The 21,784-nt window shown below is 38.2% G+C and overlaps 1 protein-coding gene across 5 annotated transcripts in view; it reads left to right on the top strand.

Annotated features, from left to right (window-relative positions):
- The window catches only part of LTBP1 (latent transforming growth factor beta binding protein 1), a 2,555,437-nt gene that overhangs the window by 2,183,407 nt on the left and 350,246 nt on the right, over positions 1 to 21,784 (top strand). For all 5 annotated transcript variants that reach the window (XM_044058988.1, XM_044058973.1, XM_044058980.1 and 2 more), the window contains one exon: positions 19,598 to 19,723. In XM_044058988.1, coding sequence (XP_043914923.1) covers positions 19,598 to 19,723 — 126 coding nt within the window. The remainder of the gene's footprint in view (positions 1 to 19,597; positions 19,724 to 21,784) is intronic.

Raw genomic sequence — 21,784 nt, 5'->3', positions numbered from 1 at the left:
TCATAATGATTTCCTTCCACTTTTAATTATAGTTTTCTGCTTGTGCTATGTACAGGAGCCTTAGCTGTGCTGTTCTGAAATACCTCTTCAAATCAGGTAATCCCAATCCGCCCTGGTCTATTGCAAGAATAAGCTTATCCCACTTGACTCTTGCTGTCTTCTCCTCTCAGCTGAAATCCTTTGGCTTTAAATAATTCTTATCCACAACTTCTCCTCTGCTTGATAAAAGTATGATTGACCTGTGTATAAGACTAAAGGGACTAAAAACATTTTAACTGCTTGTATCTTACTGTTGATATCAGTATAACAGATCTTTCCATTCTCTCATTTTTTTTGTATTATCTTTTGATGTTCTTCATGTTTCACTGTTGCAGTCATTACATTTGGGTAATCTGCTTGCAGGTTGCCCTCAGTTGGCCTGATTAACAAAGTCTTGGGTCCTGCGTCGGTTGTTGTCACTTCTTCCATGACGTCAGGTCGTCAGGGGTATAAAACATGCAGCCGATGCCATTACATCAGTCTTTCTTGCCGTGCGGTGCCCGAAGCAGAAGCAGTTCACAAGTGCTGGTCGGCCGTCTCCTGAAATTTTCGTTTTTGAGTTTCAGAACCAAAGTCTTCAACTTAAAGCTAAGTACCCCATTGGGGAAACTTTTTCTTGCTCCTTACCGATGTCAGTAAAAGTTAATAATTGCATTACTTGTGGAAAGCAAATACGTCATAAAGATTTTCATTCGTATTGTATTCCTTGCCTAGGCCCTGACAACGATGTACCTTGCTGTCAGTTTTGAGCTTTATTTAATCAGCGCACTATCCGTCGTCGGTATATTTGTGCCTCTAAATATTTCAGTTTTCGGTTTAGTTATCCAGAAATGTCGTCAGTTAGCCATCCGACTACCGGTATTCCAAAAAAATGCAAAGATAAAGACAGAGACAGGATGCCGAGATCCAAAACTGCCAACGACGCTTCTCCTAAGCCAGTCGCCAGTTTGCCGGTACTCAGTGAGGTGCTTTCACAGCCCCTGATACCCGCTACTTCTGATTTGCAGGCCTCTACTGAGAACCATTCAGAGTCTGGTATGCCGTGAGATACTTCAACTATGGAACCCATGGATTTCTCTACCTTGGATGGGTCCGGAGCTGCTGTGCAGGCACCAGCTTCTGAGGGTGTATTCAGGCCTACAGACTTGCATATTAAATCAGCACCTCCTTTAATACTAAGGCCTAAATCTCGATCCATGTCTAAAAAAATGACGCCCAGGCCACATGCTCAGGCCCCTATGCCTAAAAAACAAATGATAAAAATGGCTGAAGATCTAATAACTCTAATCAGGGGTAGTCAACCCCCCCCCTCCCAAAGAGGCCTAGGGCTGAGCTTGATTATGAATCTTCCGATCAGGATACTGTTTCTTCTGACTCTTCTGATGACCTGGATTTGTCCTTACCTACTTATGAGGATTCAGATGCAGAGGATTCTATTCCCTTTGCTTCCCCTCCTGAGGATTTTTCTTTTGGGGAAACTTTACATACTTTAAGCATTTTCACTGGGAAAGCCAGAAATTTTCTGATTCAAAAAAGAGGCTTAGGGATTTCCTTCTCCTACCTCAGCATAGGCCTTTGACTATTCCTCCTGTACTAGACATTGTTGATGATGTTTTCTCGGAATCCAGTTTGACCCCTGATTCCCTACCTCCTGCTCCTAGTAAACCTAACAGATACTACAGGGTTCCTGAGTCCCACAAGTTCCTTTTCAAAAATCCTGTTGCAGATCCAGAGACTATTTCTCAGGGGCCCCAAGGGCATTAAGGCTTTTACTGCTAAAAATCCTACTCCTTCAGATAGAGACTCCAGGCCCTGGATAGATGGGGTAAAAAGGTTTATACTTCAGCAACATTGGCAATCAGAACTTTAAACTGAAAATTTCATATGTTAAAATATCAGCAACATGTCATTGGACTGCTTAAGCAGAAAATGATGTTGATTCCTGACTGTGTGGAAAATAAACATTTACATGACTTAATGCATTCTGCTGAACAAGTTGGAAAACATACTTTGCAATGTGGTTTTGATTCTTTAGAGGCCTCTTGCAGGGCTGCTGTTACTGGGTCTGTGCTTAGAAGGCATGCTTGGCTTAAGGAGCAATATTTGCCTGATCATGTTAAAGCTAAATTGTTAGATGCTCCTTTAAATCAGGACCGCCTGTTTGGCAACACAGCTGAAGAAGTTCTTAAAAAGATGGAAGATAAAGCTAAATCTATGCAAACTGTTTTTTTACAAGTGCAACCTCCTAGATTTGGAAGGCACTGGCCTACTAAGAATTGGTCCTTTTCAGTCCCTTCCAGGTCTTCTCAAGCCAAACCCAGACACAGCAAAAACCCCAGGTTTCAGTCCCGGGAGACTCTCAGAACTAAGCAGTGGGGGGGCCTCCACTTCCAAATCTGGGAATAACAAGACACCCCCTATGGTAAACAGTCTCAATGACTTCCTTTTAAAATTCCCAAGCACTTATCTTTTGGCTGCTCCTTTGAGGGGAAAGATTGCTATTCATGCAAAGAACTGGGAACTCATAACCCAGGACAAATGGGTTTTAAATATAGTGTCCCAGGGATACAGATTTCATTTCCACACGTTACCAATACCAAATGGGTGGCCAGACCTGCCTCCAAATCAGTGGGCAAAGGCTCAAAAACAAGTACTTTCCCCACTTAAGCATGGGGGTTATTCAACTGATACCAGAACAGGAAAAGAGACAAGGTTTCTACTCCAGACTTTTTCTGGTACCCAGAAAAGACTAATCATGGCGTCCAATCCTGGACCTGTCTACTCTAAACACCTTTCTGGAGATTCCAAAATTCAAGATGCTGACTCTTCACCAATTACTTCCTATGCTAGGCAAAGATGCCTGGTTGGCAACACTAGATTTGAAAGAAGCTTACCTGCACATTCCAATCAGGGAATCTTGCAGAAGATACCTTCGCTTCAAAGCAGGCTACACACATTATCAGTTCTCTGCACTGCCCTTTGGCTTCTCTACTGTGCTCAGGGTATTCACAAAGTGCCTAGCTCCAGTTATTGCATTTTGCAGGCAAAGAAGTATTCAAATATACCCATACCTGGACGATTGTCTAATTCAGGCAGAAAGCCAGGCCATACTTTTGAATCATGTGGCATTTGTAAAAAGGGTCCTAACTTATCTGGGCTATACCATAAATGAAAAGAAATCACAATTGGTACCCTGTCAACAAATTACATTCCAGGGAGCAAGCTTGAATACAACTTCCCAGATTACCTCACACCAGAAAAGCAACCACATTCTGCATCCTCAGCTTCCAACATTGAACCTTGCAGCCTGGCTAATCACTTAAATTCACCCTTATCATCCCTCAGCAAACCTGTGATGGATGTCATCTTAGAGGCAAGGAGGCCTGGTACTAGAAAATCTTATGCTGAAAAATGGAAAAGATTCAGTGCCTACAACTAATCTCAAGGGATGAGCACAGCAGCGCCCAATTTACCTCAGATTTTGCAAAACTTAACTGAGATGCTTCACAAGGGCCTGTCTTTTTCCTCCATTAAAATCCATGCCTCAGCCATTTCAGCTCATTATAGCACAGAACCTTCACTCTTCTCTCATCCTCTGCTCAAGCAGTACCTCAGAGGGGCCAAAAACTTGAGACCACCCAGGAGAGCTCCAACCCCTGCCTTGGACCTTAACTTTGTACTGGAGAAACTCACCCTACCTCCTTTCGAGCCAGCTGCTACTGCAGACTTAAAATTTCTTTCTTGGAAAACAACTTTTCTTTTGGCAATCAGTTCAGCTAGAAGGATATCTGAATTACAGGCCCTTATGGCAGTGGAGTCTTTCATCATCTTTCATGCGGACAGGGTGTCACGCAGGACCAATCCATCCTTCATGCACAAGGTGGTATCCAGTATTGCTGTTAATCAGTCCATACATTTGCCAGCCTTCTTTCCCAATCCACAGAAAAGGGGGAACGGATTCTGCATTCCTTGGATGTGCACAGGCAACTTAGATTCTATTTGGACAGGACTAAACCTGGAAGAAAATCTGAACAACTGCTGTTAGCATTTGCTGCAGGGGCAGAGGGGAAGGCTATTTCAAAACAAACCATTTCTAAATGGATAAGCCATTGCATTCATTTCTGTTATAAGCACCATGGAAAACCTATCCCCCGGGGGATCAGATCTCATTCCACCAGGGCTGCATCTACTTCTACAGCCTTTCTCAGAGGTGTTCCTACCAGGGACATCCTCAAAGCTGCTACTTGGAGTTCTCTACATACTTTCACCAAGCATTATTATTTTCCAATTTTCTCTAAATCCAGAGCTGGCTTTGCCACTGCTGTCTTGCAGGGCCTTATAGCTGGCCCTAATGCTATATAAACTCCTCCTCCCAACCATAGCTTTGGGAATCTACCCAAATGTAATGACTGCAACAGTGAAACATGAAGAACATAATACAGTTGTGTACACTTACCATAAATGTAGATGTTCGAGTGTATTCACTGTTGCAGTCCTGGTTACCCTCCCTCCAGCCCCCTAACTTCTTCTTGCTATACCTCTACTTTCCTTTACTATGCTTAAAAGCCTTTTTGGTGTATTTGCTTTTTGTTGGAGGTATACCTATGTGTTTTTATGTTTATGTACTCCCCATTAGGGGGCACCTGACATCCGGGGCAAGAAAAACTGATGTAATGGCGTCGGCTGCATGTTTTATTCCCCTGACGACCTGACGTCATGGAAGAAGGGACAGCAACCGATGCAGGACCCAAGACTTTGTTAATCAGGCCGACTGAGGGCAACCTTCAAGCAGATTACCCAAATGTAATGACTGCAACAGTGAATATACTTGAACATCTACATTTATGGTAAGTGTACACAACTGTACTTTTAATCTCTTCCCACATATCCTTAACTGCACTCTGGAATCATTTTAATCTATACTCCTAAATACTTCATTGTCCCATTAAATATGGATATTTCGGAACCGTTCATATCTGGGTACATAATTTATCACTATTGTCTTTGTTTTAGCTTCATTAATTTTGCAACCCAAAAAGATTTGAAACTGTCTTGACACATTCTACAACACTGTAATGTCCCTTTCTGGTTTTGTCAGGTATAAAATAATGCCATCTGCAAGTAAAGCCAGCTTTTCCTGACTACCATACTAATTATATCCTTGAATGTCTGAGTCTCTTATTTTCTTTGCCAATGGTTCTAAGTATAATGCAAATAACACTACCTTGTTCCTGTGCTCAAGCAGAGATTATCAGAGAGGACTCCACCCACTTTAATTTTCACCTCCAATACCACATATAGCCTTATAATTTTATCAGGGAATGCAAATGCTTCCATTGTTCTGCTCATAAAGTCCCATCTTACTGTATCAAATGCTTTCTCTGCATCAAGACCCAGCAACACCAGAGGTATTTTCTTACATTCTGCTTTCCTCTGGATCATCAATGTTCTGTTAATGTTGTCAAATATTTGCCTCCCCTCCACAAAACCCCATTGATCCATATCTATCAATTTTGGCATAATGTTTGCAATTCTTTTAGCCATTATAGACCTAAACACTTTATAGTCATGGTTTAGTATTGAAACAGGCCTGTATGAAGATAGATATCATAGCTCTTTACCCTCTTTAGCTATTGCAGCTACCACTGCTTTCATCCAGGATGTTGGTACTTCTCCTTTTGAAATACTGTTAAACAAAACCTTCCAGATCTTTATCAGTTTTCCATCCTAGCTTCCAAACGTCCACAGGAATACCATCTATTCCTGGCGATGTTCCTGAAGATTGGTTATACATCACCATTTAACATTGGCATATTTAATTCTTCCATAAACATTTCCATTTTTACCTTTTCTTTATATTTCCCTGCTTTATACAGACTTTCATAGAATCTCTGAAATACGTCCAATACTTCTATAGGATGCCTTATCTTCCTTGTTATATGCTCCCTAAGCTTGGTGACAGCTTTTTCTACTTTCTGTTGCTTGAGTCGTTGTGCTAAATGTTTTTGTGGTCTAGAGTTATTATAAAAAAAACAGTTGCTTAATCGCAATCTTTCTAAACGTATACATATTATTGAGGTAATCTCTTATTTTCTGTTCAGCATTCTGCAGTTGATGCTCCTCTTGTTCTGTGAGATTCCTCATATATTGCAATACTTTTAACAGTTGTCAGTCCATCTAAATAATTCTTGTAACTCTATCTCCCTTTCTTTTATTTCCACCCTATTTTTAAACTCCACTCTAATTTTATCCCACTATCTATCTATATTTTCAGAACAAGTTTCTAATTTCTCTAATAGCTCCTGAGTAATTTCCACTACCCATTCCTTAAATTCCCCTCTTTTCAACAGATAGGTGGGAGAGCACTGGTGTCTCATTTTTTTTATTTCATTACTCTGAATTTTTATTTTAGTTATTATTGGTACATGATCTGAAACATTGGGTGTTTATCAAGACTTTCAATTAAATTCACATGTTCCTGTGAAATGTAAATTCTGTCTAGCTCAGATCAGTTTTTGTATCTTGGGGAATAGTATGTAAATTCACTGCAAACTCGTAGTACTGAATTCACATCTTCCATGCCAAATATTTTCATAAATTTTTTTAAAATCTACCCTCCTTTGCTATAGTTTCCCTTCTGGGCCCCCCAGATACATCTTCACTGTTGAAAATCGAATTCCAGTCCCCACCTATAAGTGATATTCCTTGCTGAAAGCTGATTATTTCTCCCAGAATTTTCTTAATCTCCATTATAGCAGTTTTTGGTGGAATATAAATAAATGCCATTGTAATCCTCCTCCCTTTCCAGTAGCGCCTTAATACTACATATCTACCATTATTGTCTTTTTTATCCTCTTCTATTACTATTGGAGCTCCTCTTGAAATTAATATAAGTACTCTTCTCTTCCTTTGCCCCAGATATTCTGCTGAATAATCATCCTGAAAACCTTTCTTTATCAAATTCTCATGTACATTTCTTTCCAAGTGTGTCTCCTGTATCATAGCTATTTGCACTCTACATTTTTAATGTAGTTCACTACTTTTTCTTTTTGTATTTATCTGTGAGACCATTAACATTTACAGACATTATATAAAGAATCATATTACTGACAAATTATTATTCCCACATTTTATGTATAACAGCTTTTCTGTTAGATGTCTAGTTCCATCTTTTGTGTTACATGCATGTACTGTTTGGGAGGTTAATCTTTCATACAGTTGTTTCTTGTCACCTCCATTTTAGTCTATGTCATGTCATACAGAACTTTTTGTTTTGTTGAAAACCCTCAAACAAACACACACACACACACACACACACACACACACACACACATACACACACACACACACACACACACACACACACACACACACACACACACACACACACACACACACACACACACACAGTAAACTCATAAAACCCTTTAACTTAGTAATAACACATAAAACTATGTACATTTCAAATATCAAAGTTTCACCCCCCTAATGGAAATGAATGTTCCAAATTGACAGTTACACGCCAGAGTTGAGCTGACCTAAAAGAAAGGTTATCTATGCTAAGACACATGGTATGGCTTGTAATTCTTTTAATGGTTGTCTGGCTTTGTTTTATCTTTATAGCTCTCTCAGCTGGGAAAAAACCTGAATGCTTTCAGGAAACAATTTCTTCAAGCTATTTTTCTTTACCAGATTGTCTCTGCAAGAAACATGAGAACTGACACAAAACTGTTTACTAAAAAAACCTTATAATGTGCAATGTTCTTTTCATTTACTTGCTTTCTCTTAAAACATGTTACTAAATTAAGCTAATAGCTTACCCCAGTCATTCCCCTGTGCAAGAATGAAACAAGCACACAGTTTTTTTATTTTGTTATGCTGTTTTAACCAGATCTGTTTTTTTACATTGCACTGCCTACATTTCTTAAAAGTGAACAAGGAGAAAGATAAGAAGGGAGAAAGAAAAAAAAAAAAAACAGGAGCATATGTTTATATTAGTATCCCTAATACACTTAAAAATAACTTAAAAAAACTTTATAGTATGCAAAGAAAATCATGCACTATTAAAATAGTGCTATTTAAACCAAGTTTGTTTTCCTTACAGTTAACGTTATCCCTCCTCTTCCCCTCTCCTAAGTAATTTTCTGAATGTTAATAGCATCAAGTAGGTCATATGCTTTAGAGTCCTCTACAAGTATAACAAGGTTCAAAGAAGTCCAATAATTCCAGATTTTCTTGTTTGGTTATGTTTCACTAATATAATCATTGCTTTGTAATCCTATATCTGTTAGTTCCTAGGTTATTCACTTTATTTTCCAAATGTTAATGACATGAAGTAGGGAAAATACTTGAGAGCTGCTTTCCAGTTTAACAAAGTCAAAAAAGTCCAGTATTTCCAGATTTTCTTTGCCTGTTCCTGTTCATCTCCATCTTCCAAACCCTGTCTCTGCTTCATTCCCAGTGTACTCTCAATTCCTCTAGTCAACTCTTGTGCTTTTTTTCTCTCTCTCTCTCTCAACCATTTTGCTTTGAAACACTAAAAACGTTTCACTGGCACACTAGGCTCTCTGTGGTCTTTATTACCAGAAGAACAAGAAGCAGAATCTCAATCTGTTTCAAAGTTCACCTTTTGTTGAACACTTTTTTGTATTTCTTCCTTTTCGTGTACTTCATCAAAAAATGATTTTGTTCCTCCAGGGAAAAATATTTTGAAGATAGCTGGATATAGCAGCTTGAATCTCACACATGCTTCTCTAGATTCCCTGAATAGTAGAATAAATGTACTCCTCTACTGCATGGTGTACAATGAATAATCATTCTCCACAAACACTCTGCTGTCTCCCACTTTTAATACTTTGTCATTCTGTCACAGTTTTGTCAGAATCAACTCCTTCTGCTGGTAAGATTTCATCTTTACTATTAAAGGTCTAGATTGTATTCTCATAGCCAGGTTAGGAGTATACACACAGTGTGCCCTTTCAGTTAATTCCTGTTGTTCCAGTTGCTTATTTGTACTTTTGTAAAATTAATGCATTCTGTTCCTTCCAGTTTCTTGAGAAAATCTCCAGATGTTCCCTACATGCTTTGTCCTCTAAGTCTATTATTTTTTGAAACATCTCTTCTTCTTCTTCTTCTGCAGGTTCATATTCATCCAGCCATTTCTTCATTTCGACCTATGAGTTTTCCAGTTTTATCACCTTATCTGAATATGTGTTTAAAGCTTCTTCCATTTTTTCTAGCCTTTTATTGTTTGGGTTGACATATTCCATCAGTGTTTCATTTATTGTAGTCAGGTCTGTGTGCAGTTGCCATATACTTTCCTCAAGGTTATGGAAGATATGTCTGGAGCTTGCACTGCTTTTTGCTGAACAGCTACAGTAGTTTTCCCAGTCAGTGTTGTTTTGGCGCCTTTTGTATCTGATTTTCCTTCAGGTCCGCTGTATTTCTGTTTTCCTAGCATCCAGGTAGTGCAATTACTAGCCACTTACTGAAATTTACTCAGAAATCTAGGTCCACTAGATTTCTGTGTTAAGTTTCTGCTTTCACATTGGAAGAGCTAGATTTAAGCTGTTACACAATATGCAGCCATCTTGGAAGTCGGTTTGTGAACACTCTTGGTGCAGTAGTCCAAATGGTAAGGCAGAAAACTGATAATGTGATCCTGATACACAAAACCTTAAGAAACGCCTAAAGTCTGGATGAATAGGGATGTGATAATAAGCATCTTTTATGTCAAGTCTTACCAGGAAACTTGAAATATGAAGAAGAGTTAACGGGTTGTGAAGTGACATCATTTTGAATTTGGAGACTGTCACAAACAGGTTTAGGAAAGAAAGCCCCAGAAGTGGTCTCCAAGTATTTTCTTTCTTTGGCACCAGGAACATCCTTGAATAAAACCACATCCTCACTTAGGAAGGAACAACAGGTTGTATCACTACATGGGACAGCATATGATGAAGAACAGGTGGAAACAAAAGAGTCAGATCTGCAAGATGAGAAATGAACCCCCCCCCCCCCCCCCGGAAAGGAAGAATTTTCTCCACTGCCATTTTGGAGACTCAGACTTTCTGGAAGAGAAAAGGGGTCAGGGTGGGATGGGGTCACAACATCTCTTGAATAAACATTCACACTTGTTGTACTGTCCTTGGTTTGGGGAGGTTTGAGATTCCTTTTTGGAACCCCCTTGCAATTTCCTCTTAAATGTCTGTTTACCTGAATTCTGTTGAGACAGTCTATTCTTTTTTTTTTTGCCAAAATTGAATGAGGAGAAAGAAAGTCTCTTGGTCAATTTGGAAAAGGAAGACTGAAAAATCTTAGGAGACTCCTTGGATCAGTTTCCCCTTGCCTTATACGTTTAGCTCACCTTTTTAGTAGAGGGGCCAAACACTAAGTCTGCATCTAAGGGAGAATTTAAAATCTCATTTTAAATCATCTGTGAAGTTCTGAGAATACAGCCAAGAAAACCTCCTTAAAACAGTACAGTGGCCCTAGCCTTGGAAGAAGTATCAAACAGAGTCAAATAAGCACTGCAAACAATGAGTAAGTGACCTGTGCAACAGAAGAAACTAAGCTATTTTAAATCATTTTTTCTTCACAAGAAGAAACTTTAGATAAAACCTTCCTCATACTTTCACAATATGTCAGAACAAACTTTAACATGTGAGCCTGACAATTTGAAATTCTGAAAAATCAGAGTTGCAGAAGTGTAAACGTTTTCCCCTACCCATCAATAATTTTCCCATCCTTATTATTAAGAGCAGGATTGGCATTAACTAAGTGCTTAGCAGAGTGGAGTCATCTAAGGCTATAGCTGCTGGGTCAGGTTTGGGAATAGTGAACAAAAATTTAAAAGACTGAGGAACTTTACACATCCTATCTGCCTTTTTCAGGTTATCTATATGACTATCAAGAAAATTGCAGGCAATAAGACACACATCCTCTAAACCAGACATGACATGAGGAATTGGGTGTAGGTTCTGGAAAATCCTTTAGTAACAGCTCATAGTGTTTTCTGAGAGACTGAGAAACCTCAGTGTTCTCCCACTGAAAGTACTGTGACATCTTAACAATAGTCTCAGCGAGAGAACCTCCCCCCATCGGAAGAATCAGAAACTAAGCTCTCGTGTGAGTCTGAATCAGAAGTCTGAGGACAAAACCCTGAATCTATCCCTGCATCTTCCTGTTCAGATTCAAAATCTTGAACCTGTTCATGAAAAGAGGTATCCCATTTTCTTTTACCAGAACCTACTCTACAAGATCAATAGCCTGAACTGAACCCTGTACCAGTCCCAATAAACTACTACTATCCAAAGAAATTTGAGGAGGAGTAGATATATGTTTGGTTTTCTGTTTCTTTTTAAAAGGAAAAATGGACGAACCATCTTGCTAACAGCAGCCCCTGCTTCCGCAGAGATAGGCATAATATTCTGACATAACAGGAAAACTTTCCCTCTTCCTTCCCCCCAGGACTGATAAAAGTGGCTATCCTTTGCCCACTGAGGGGACTCCCAACAGCCGCATGGGATGTGGCAAACCCCTGGCTACACCAGAGAGATTCAAGATAAAATATGAGTGGTCTGCGGTATGACAAATGGCCATGGCAGAATCATCCACCTGTGGTTGATGCAAATTGCTTGTCTTCTGTGGTGGCGATGGCTGTTTGCTTAAATTTTTTCTTTTTATGCTTGGCAGGATGTCCGGCTATGGGACCACAGTCTTTTCCATTATCAAGCCTAAAATGGTGCCTCTTTCCCAGGGAAATGAAGCACCAAATACTGGTAAAACTACCAGTCCATAAAATTTACTTTTTTAACAGAATAAAGTACAGTAAAAAGCACTTTTAAACACTATGGCAGCCCTACAATGGAAAATTAAACACAATTTCTCCACAGAAAATATGTTATCTGTTAGTTTACATTATAAAACTGACAAAAAAACCTGCTTCGTTCAAAACTACTTTACAGTCTTAAGACAATCCATTAAAACACAATACTCCTAGCTTTAAAATAACTTTCCTAAAGAGGAAAGTAATAAATCATCAGTAAAAATAAGAAAGTGGAAGATTTTTTTCCCCAAAGGAAACCAAATGCCAAGCAAATGAAAGCACAGGCCGACTATCGATCCTCAAAAGGCTCAGAAGAGCATAGTCTTCAGAGGCAGGAAGGCTCTGAAGAGCTTGGACCCCAAACTTGTGTTCTAGCCAGTTCTTCTCAAGTTTGGGTGCATGAAAGATGCCCTGGAGCTTTGGAAGCTGGCTGGCTGTTATATCTTTGGCACAGTATAACATATATAGGTAAGGGTACTGCAGCAGTGAACAGTATGGAGAACATCAAGAGGGATAAGTGTGAACTAGGCACATTCACTTTTGCAGTGTGAAGTTATGAAACTGCTCTTCTGCAGATAAGCTGTAATCATGGTGTGTTGCCAAAATAGTTTTCTACAGTCAACATACCTTTTGCATCAGGTCACATGAGATGGTTTTCTTGGATTTCAGAGATAATTTAGATTAAAGAAAGGAGAACTTGTATCAGATACTGATAATTTATTAATGCTTTATGGAAAGAAGTGGCAAAGTATTTTTAACAAACTTTGTGGTTCAGGTTTAAATGCCAGGTTCAGCACCATTCTTCTACTCAAACAGCAGTTGCACTGTTCCTTTTCTTAACAAACTAAATGAATTGGCATATTTTAATAATGTAATTTGAGTTTTGGATTTAATGTTGCGTGTATTCAACATTTTTAAAAGCTTGGTTGTGAAGCACTGGTTGATCTTTGGTATCAAATGCTGTTTTGGGCATTACCTGCCATGTTTGGATTAATTTATAAGTACAGTCCAGTCTGTTTAGATAGGTCAGGCATTCATTTCATAGGTTTGTTCAGTGCTGCTTTATTCTTTTCTTCAGTTAGATTTTAAAAGTAGATATTGGGTAGTCTTGTTTGTTATTCTATAACTGTGTTGTATATTTATTTATTTATGAATGTTGACTTGCCTTTTGTTTTTTTAGATGATGGTTTGTGGTCGTCTTTATTGCTGTGTAGCAGTATTACTTGTTTATAAATGTTAATTTGCTTTTTATGTTTCTTTATGTTTAGGCTGATTGTTTCTGTTCTCCTTTTTTTGATTTTCTTTCTCCTTCGAAATAGTGGTTCATTGTATTTGTTTGTTATTTCTTTCAACTAGATTATTTTGAGGTGTCATTGTCTTCAGTTTCTGTTATATAATGGTACATGATAATATTTCTCTGTGTGTTTTTTTAAGTTCTTGCTTCCATTTTTGGAGGATATTGCATTTTATTGATATTTTTAAGTTCTTCCTTGTTTGTGTTTGTTTTCTTATCTCCAAGTCATTTTTGTTCTGATGAGTATTCTTTTAATTTATTGGTGGCATTTATTTTAATTGCAAACTATTCAGCAATGAAAATTACTAATTGAATACCGTTGTTATTTATATTCAGAGATCATTATAAAGGCATGAATTTTTTTTTAGAGAGATTGTTTCTTGGGGGTGGGGTTGTGCCCATCACACATTTTCTGTTTGTACATACTAACTCTGAGGTTGCTCTTCCTTGACGTTTTGGATATAATATGAGCTGTTGCAGTCTCAGACTTAGTATGCATAATTGGCCTAGCACTTCTGTCATATCATTCATGAATGTAATGCCCAGATGCATAAATGCACTCTGTTCAATTATTTGCCGTGGCCTTCAACTATTCATAAGCATGAACTGCAGTAGTCCCCAGTGACATACACTTCCATTGCCATTTTGATGAATGGGTTTAGTGAAGCACCTATGTATACTAAACTATGCTTGGCATGGAATAGAACTCTATGCAGCCAGTCAGTGGTACAAAGTACAACAATGTAAGGCAGCCTGTTTACGTACAGTATACCTTACCAGGACCTTGTGTGTAGCTACTTGATAAGGCATACTAAACTTACACAAGATGACTAACACTGCTGCAGTGCGGTCCACCTTCATGTCTGACTGTGACTCATGGAGGAATCACAACCACTAGGTATTACAGTGGACTAAAGCTAATTACCATATTATCATAATGCATGATCTGGATCTGGTACTGCATGAGCCCCTTACATCATAGTGTTAGGATGGGACAAGGTGCTGTGCTTTAGTAGGTTTGCCTAAATGGTGCATGACTCTGTTGCTAGTAGGGATTCTTGAGCCATGCATTGGAGATGCAGGGGGTGTTTACTTTGTGACAACACTAGTATGTTGTTCTGTGAAGTACACTGAATAACATACTTGCAGGGGAAGTGGACATTTGCGGCCATGGCTGTTTCAACAGATGATCGACCATCAGTGGAGTCCCATAGTTTACATTATGGGACCCTGCCTGTACAACACTGCTGGGCTTTTTTCAGTGGTGTACAGTTGGGGGATGTGGGATAGACTTATTAAGTGGTTGAGACACAGTGTAGCAGGATTAAATAAGGAAGTCTTGCGCATTCCTGCTCAATTGTGTTAATTGGTCTACAAAGCAGACAAGAATTTGTATGCCATCCTGTGATGTACAAAGCCATGTTCCCTACCTTTATTAGCATTTGAAAAGGAACTCATTGTCTGGTGTACTTTTTGCTTTTCTTCCTAATGCTTTTTATAATTTCTTTCCTGGTGTCATTTTTGCACTTTATTTTATTTTATGTATATTTTTACAGTTTTATTTTATGTATATATATTTTTTTCTAAAATCTTTTCTTTGATTTTTTTTAAATGTTATTTTTGTCAAAACTTGCAGAGTTTTTACTTCAGCATTTTTGCAGAGAATGTTTTCTTAGTAGCTGTTGTTATTTTTGAGTCTCTTTTTGTGGGGTGCTGCATGTAATTGTTACCCTATATTTTGCTGAAGCTTTAAATGGGTTAATATAATCCATGGAAGCTTTCACTTGGCATAACAAAGGGTAAAAAGCATATTTTGCAGATTGGCCAGCACTCAAAATCCCTTATGCTATCCCCACTACTTAAATAAGCTAACCCCACACTCACACAACCAATGGAGAAAAAAGAAAGCCCTACAAATTCCAAGTCCCTGCCAGTGCACAAACAATATCTGCAGTAATATCCCACAGAGAGCACTGATCGAGGAGTTGCATTTCAGGGAAAGAAATTAACAAGTTCATAGGTTAGGACTGCCCCTGTGGGCCAAGGCCTAACTGGTTATCCCATGTAAGAATCAAACCCTGCAGTAATTTCCTTAACCATTATGCCAGCTTCCCTCTAATTGTGTAGTTAACTTGCCCAGTATGCATCTGTCCTCTCAAAGAGTAGAAAAAATGTGTTTTGTATGTGTTGGTATTGACTGTTTTTGTGGTGGTGTTTTTTATTAATTTATGGTTACAGGTTAAATTATTACTTTTCTGTATTTTTATTAGTATTTTAGATATATTAATCTTAGTTTTGTGAACTGTATGTTTTGTTTAGTTGGGAGTGTTTTTTTATGTGTTTATGATGAATATTTTAGGTTTTTGTGTGTTTGCAAATCACTATTTTCCCATCAAAGTGAAAGGGACATTTTGGCCCATTGCAGAAATGCATAACACACTGCACAGTCCTGTTTGTAGTAGGATTTCTCCATGTGATATGCCATAACAACTAAGAGACTGCTGTGGGTTTACTGTGGGTTGACTTCAGTCCATTAAACTACATCATTCTGTCTGGTGTAGGCTGCATGCAAATGCTGTGTTTCAAGGGTATGGCTAATACTAATTAGTCATGAGAATTTAACCAGAATATTTTACCAGGATCAGAGTAACATAGCAGAGTGATTCAAAGAATAGCTTTACTTCACTGTTTGAGTAATGATGAGAAAAAAAAGTGTCCATCATCTTTTTACAGCAAGCACTCATTCATTCTTATGGCAGAAGCAGAGCTGATAGTGCCATGGCAGCTATGTACTGGGAAGCTGGCACTGCTGCGTCTGTTGGGGGGGGGGGGGTGGTGGTACATGATGTGTGTCTCTATGGGTGGTTGGGTGGCTGTGTGTGTGTATTTGTGTGTGTATGTTTGTAGGTACCTGTGCAACTGCATTGCATGAGATGGTAGGGGGACCATTATCATGGTTAGCTCAACAGTACAATGTTCAATTCAGAGACATGATGCTTAACAACTATAACTGCTCCTATGGCTTAGTTTATAAATTGAATGGTTGGTAGACTGTAAGTGAATAGGGATGAGGGTTCAAGTCTCATCAGGGACACATATGTACATTTACCACTTCATGGGGTGGCAAAAGCCACATCACTATGGCTAGGCTTTCAAATGCCCCAGGGCAGATAGACTAATACTATACTAAATATCTGCCAAATGGTAGCAGGCATACAGCTGGTATCAGAACCAATTTTTGCAACATTCTCTCAGCTTTTTATTTCATGTCAGTAGGTACAATGTAAATGCCATCCAGTTCAGGTTATTTATATAATTATGAGCATATGCCATACATTCATCATATTGCAAGAAAAAATAATTTCTGTGATACCAAGTACCACATTGCTGTAGGGAGCCATTTGTGACATCTCTGATGACTTAACTTGTCAAATGCTGTTCTACAGTGCATCCCTATGGGAAATTCCAATTATGTATAGAGCTATGGCATTTAGGTAAATATGCATATTAGAGTACTAAGCATGTCTAAATATCTTCAGACTGGTAAGAAGCAGACAGCAGATATTAGTGACCAGTTTTGCAGCATTGTGTAAGTTTTCATTTGGTAACATAGCATGTAATAATGTACTAAAACACAGCACTCTAGCTATGTAAATATGCATTTACACATTCTATACAACAAGAAGACCAGTAATTTCTGTTTATAAACCTTGACATAGCAAAAAAAGTATGCTGGAAGCATTACAAACAGGCATGTGCTCAACATGTCTAGACACACAATCTACTAGTTGACAAATTCAACTAAAATTTTTCCCCCATCCCCTGCAGTATTCTCAGATCACATACCCACAAACACAGCCCCCACTCAACTCTCCCAAGAACAAGTTGTCACAGTGCTATTTAAGGCCAAAAACATTAAGTTTATGGGGACAGTTAACAGACCAGGCTGTTTCTTGGTCAGCTTTTTCTCTTGCACAGAGCTGGGAATTTCACAGACACAGGTAATTGTCGCCCTGTAAGCCTGACCAGTATCATCTGTAAGGCTTAGAAAGGTTCAGTATGGAATTAAGTTATAAAAATATAGATAATCTACAGACTTTTGACCCAACCCAGTTTGGATTCATTATGGGCAGGTCCTGCTTAATTAACCAGACCCTATGAACCCTTATCTGCTTGCTTAACTACAATACTCTCATTTTGACTAAGTGCTTTAACCTCCATTTTATTTAAATTAAATGTATATATTTTGGCGATTAAATTTCATAAAAAATTCTGTTTCATAGCTTAATGCTTTCCCAAAATAATTTATTGTATCATTTCTGTATTTAAGTTTTTTGTCCATAAAGCAACAACCTCGGCAGAGATCAACAAATAGCTGAAGTCAGTCGTAGTCTATAGTTCTAATGGATGATATGGACATTTCTCAATGTTTTTCCCCAAATTCATGCTTCTATGTCTAAACCCTCACAGCATATTACTGACATCTCACTGCAGCTAAGTACTTTCCCAGAATTGTAGAAAGCTGCAGCAGCCATTCCTCTCTGTAAGCAAGGCCCATCTCACCTTATGGAATCTTATCATCCTAGTAATTTTCCTGTACCCCTTCCAAAATGCTGTAGAAATGAGTATTCTATCAGCTCCTGCCTTTATCTTTTTGACATTATATGCAGCTAGTGATATGACTTCCCCTGTAGAGAACCAGCAGGATAACCATGTCTTCAGCAAAATCAGTGAGTGCTGGAGGAAAATATATGAAGAGTGGGTGACTCACTGCTGCTGTCTGCACCAAGGAGGAAACCTGTCTGATGTCCTGACTGCATCTAAAGAAAAAAGCACAGGAGAATAGCAGGGTGGAAGCAAGGAAGGAAAAATGCTAGCAATCTAAACTAGGTTTATCTCTCACTCTCTCTCTTTCAGTCAGTTATGCTCTTACACATACACACACTGTGCACTAACTGTGCATTCACCGTCTGACAATAAATGAATGATTTACCTGGCATTATCTCCAATTATGCTGGCCATCTCCTTTGCTCAGTAATTCTGGACAAAGTCGACAATAAGGTGTGTCAAAGGCTTAAAATCACCAGCATGTCTCTAATTCACTTTAGGAAAATTAGCAGAATAGCAGGCTTGCATCGATCTGCGTTTTGAGAAAAAATAAGCATGAAACATTAGGAAACACTTTTCAACTAAACTCCAGTGAGTGAGTGATTCAGTCTAGTTCTATCTGCCACTGCACAGACTTCTGACCATCCAACTGGACAGTCTTTCGGTGACGTCAAATGTCTGTGCAGCTACAGCTACAGCAGCGTCCAACACACTATCCCAGTAATAAAAGAATAGTTTTTTTTGCATTTTGTTTGTAAAAAACAAGGTTTACTTATTGCACTGCTTCTTTTTCATCCGCAGACAGCAACAAATATGTTGCTACTGTATCAGGGATGTCCAGGATATGATGCACACATTTATATAGTCACTGCAGGATCAACCAGATAAGTTATAGTCAAGGTTCCTTCAGATGTTTTTTTTCTTCTGTTTTTCAAATGGGAAGGTCTCTCTTTTATTACATGCAGTTAAACGTGCACACTAATGTGCACAGTCATTATACTTGCTGACCATGACTGTGCACGTGTAACTGGTGGAATGAGGGAGAAGTGCTTATGTTTTTGAATGGAGCGCTCATAGGAACAATGGGTGTGACAAGGACGTTGTTGCCTTTGATATGGAGCTGGAGGCATGAGTTGAAGGACTGCAGGAATAGTGCTATAGCCATGAAAGAGTTTAAAATTGTTTGCAATATGTTTCAGCTTTTCTCCCCAGGCTTCTGCTGAAAAGGTTTTTTAACTAAACCCAGTCAGACAAACCCAGTGAGCAAAACAAAATAAAAAAAAAATAAATACATAAAATAAAATAAAGTATAGAGTGAGGTAGTGGTATACTGCAGTGGATTTTTTTCACTTTTTGCAAATGCAGTGCAACAGTGAAGTCAGAATGTATAACTTAGATAGGTGTTGGGGTGTGTGGTGATTTTGTATATTTTCCCAAGTTATGATTCTGATTTATAAATATCAGTGAAGAATGACTAACTCTAGAGTGAGTCATGGAAGTTAGAGAAACTATAGGTATGTGTACAAACACACACACACACACACACACACACACACACACACACACACACACACACACACACACACACACACAAACAACATCTAATCAAACTAAATATTAAAAAGGAAGCCCCATATAATGTACTAATTAAAATACAGGCAAACAGCATAGGATTAATGCTGTGGTTAGAATACGACTCTTAGTCTTTGCATTATTTATTGCTTGGAAGTGCATCTGTTGTTGTGAAGATACACAATGGGCTATGGCCACCCTAATTATATGTATGATTGTTCGGAACTGATTGTGTACTTACTGTGTTTTCCATTCCACAGATATCAATGAGTGTTTGCAGTCAGAATTGTGTGTTCCCAATGGAGAATGCCTTAATACTGCTGGTTCCTTCAAGTGCATCTGTGAACAAGGCTTTTCAGTCTCTGAAGATGGACGTACATGTGAAGGTAACAGTTACAATCTCGATGGCATGGTGGACAGCATCTTTGTGCTGTAAGGAAAAAAAAAACACAAACATTTTGATTTACCATATTCTTGTACCTGTCTTGAGCAGGCTTTGACTTAATCATTTAGGTTTGCTAATACACCTTTTGTGAATAAATTTCAACTTTAGTAATTAAAACAAATCCATTCATTCTTTATCAGTTTAACCACATATATATACACACACACACACACACACACACACACACACACACACACACACACACACACACACACACACACACACAAACACATGGGCCCACTATGAATAATCACTTCTTGTGTAATCAACACTCAATTATTTGAACCCAAAACATCTGAAACAATGATACTTCTAAGTTCATAAAACACAAAAGGAGGCTGAGAAAGTGAGGAAGTTGCAACAATCACTGTCATTGTTCTCCAAGTCTATCTGTAATATCAGGATTTTAGGTCCAGCATGTTCTGAACATGGATCAGCTATCCAGTGAGAAACAAAAGGGCTTCACACACACCCCCACACACACATTAAAACGCGAGCCATATTTAATAACAACTAAGCTGAAATATATCATAAAATGGCTGCCTCACTGCGAGGATATTCACAAACAACCTTTTTTGAACAATGTTGAACCAAAGCATTGAATGGGATATTATGTTTATGGATAATTAGTTGATTGGATGGGGATTGTAATATTATTATATTTTGATCAGTTTTCTCAATAATTGAATGAGGATATATTTTTGGGCTTCAGATCATTGGTATATTTTTATGTACCAGGCGCTACGTAGCATTCTTAGTTTTTTTATATGGGCACACACATCAGTAAGGGCTGTTATACAAGGGTTTAATGTAAGTTTATTCTATTTTTTAACATATGATTAGGAGCCACAGCATTACTGAATTTAGTGCAATGCAAACATTTTTTATTGGAATTGCTATTATTGTGCTCTAAGGTCTGTTGGATAATCCCTTATTTCATATACAACAAAATTTATGATATATATTGTTTGTTTGTTTGTTTGTTTGTAAGGATTCATATATCAGTAAGGGCTGTTATTGGATTCCTGACAGACTAAGGTCTATATTTATTTCATCATATGATCAGAAGCAGCAGAATTACTGATTTTTGGTTGGTGAAAAGGGATTTTGTATAGTATGGCCTGGTAGCCCTTTTACATATATCTCTATATATACTCCTCATGCTATATTCTTATTACTATTAATTCAGTTACTGATCAACATATACCCAACCTATTTCAGTATCCTTGGATACCTAACAATTATTTCAGTGTTTTGGTCCCACATACATACACATTTTTTTATATTTAAAAATATTTTTCCCCTTTTGATATTTATATCAAAATGGATTTAAATTAGCTGTTACATGGTTTATCCTCTGATCGCAATGACCTAGGGATTTTTGGGTTAAATGCCAACAACAATATGTCTAATATTCCAGATCAAACCACACATACACCGGATTGTACAGACCTATTTTCTAAACTTTACAAAAGTATGAAGTCCTTACGATCTAATGTTTGGCATTTAAGGCTTTTTAAAGCCTATATGGCTAAGAATATTAGCCCTAGGGGTTTACGAATAAGGACACAGCCCTTGGTACACATGATAGATCAAGAATTAGAAGAACATTGGACCAGGGTACAACAATAAGCCTCTATGGGCTTTGTGGAAGCCACAGCTTCCTATTATGATAGATGTATTGACCAGGGGTTGAATGATATTACCTCACTTAGTGAACAGACCAAACAATAATAATAAGTACAGTTTAGAAGCCCAGACACAACTAGGGGATCGACGATATTACATGCCTATGCCACTCGACCCCACACTTTTTTTTCAAAGAACAAATTGATGCTTTTATCAAATTGGGGGTTGAGGAGGGCATCATTTCCAATACAACCTCTGAACAACTAACTGTACAGGACCCCAGCAGACAATATCTTTATTTGTTAACAAAAATTCACAAGTCATTAATTGATCCACCTGGCAGACCAATTGTTTCAGGGAGAGGATCCTTTAT

This window comes from Protopterus annectens, chromosome 1.part2 (assembly GCF_019279795.1).
Source record: "Protopterus annectens isolate FY-2018-M chromosome 1.part2, PAN1.0, whole genome shotgun sequence".
In the NCBI taxonomy this organism is placed as follows: domain Eukaryota; kingdom Metazoa; phylum Chordata; order Ceratodontiformes; family Protopteridae; genus Protopterus; species Protopterus annectens.
This window is presented reverse-complemented; position numbering and strand designations above follow the sequence as displayed.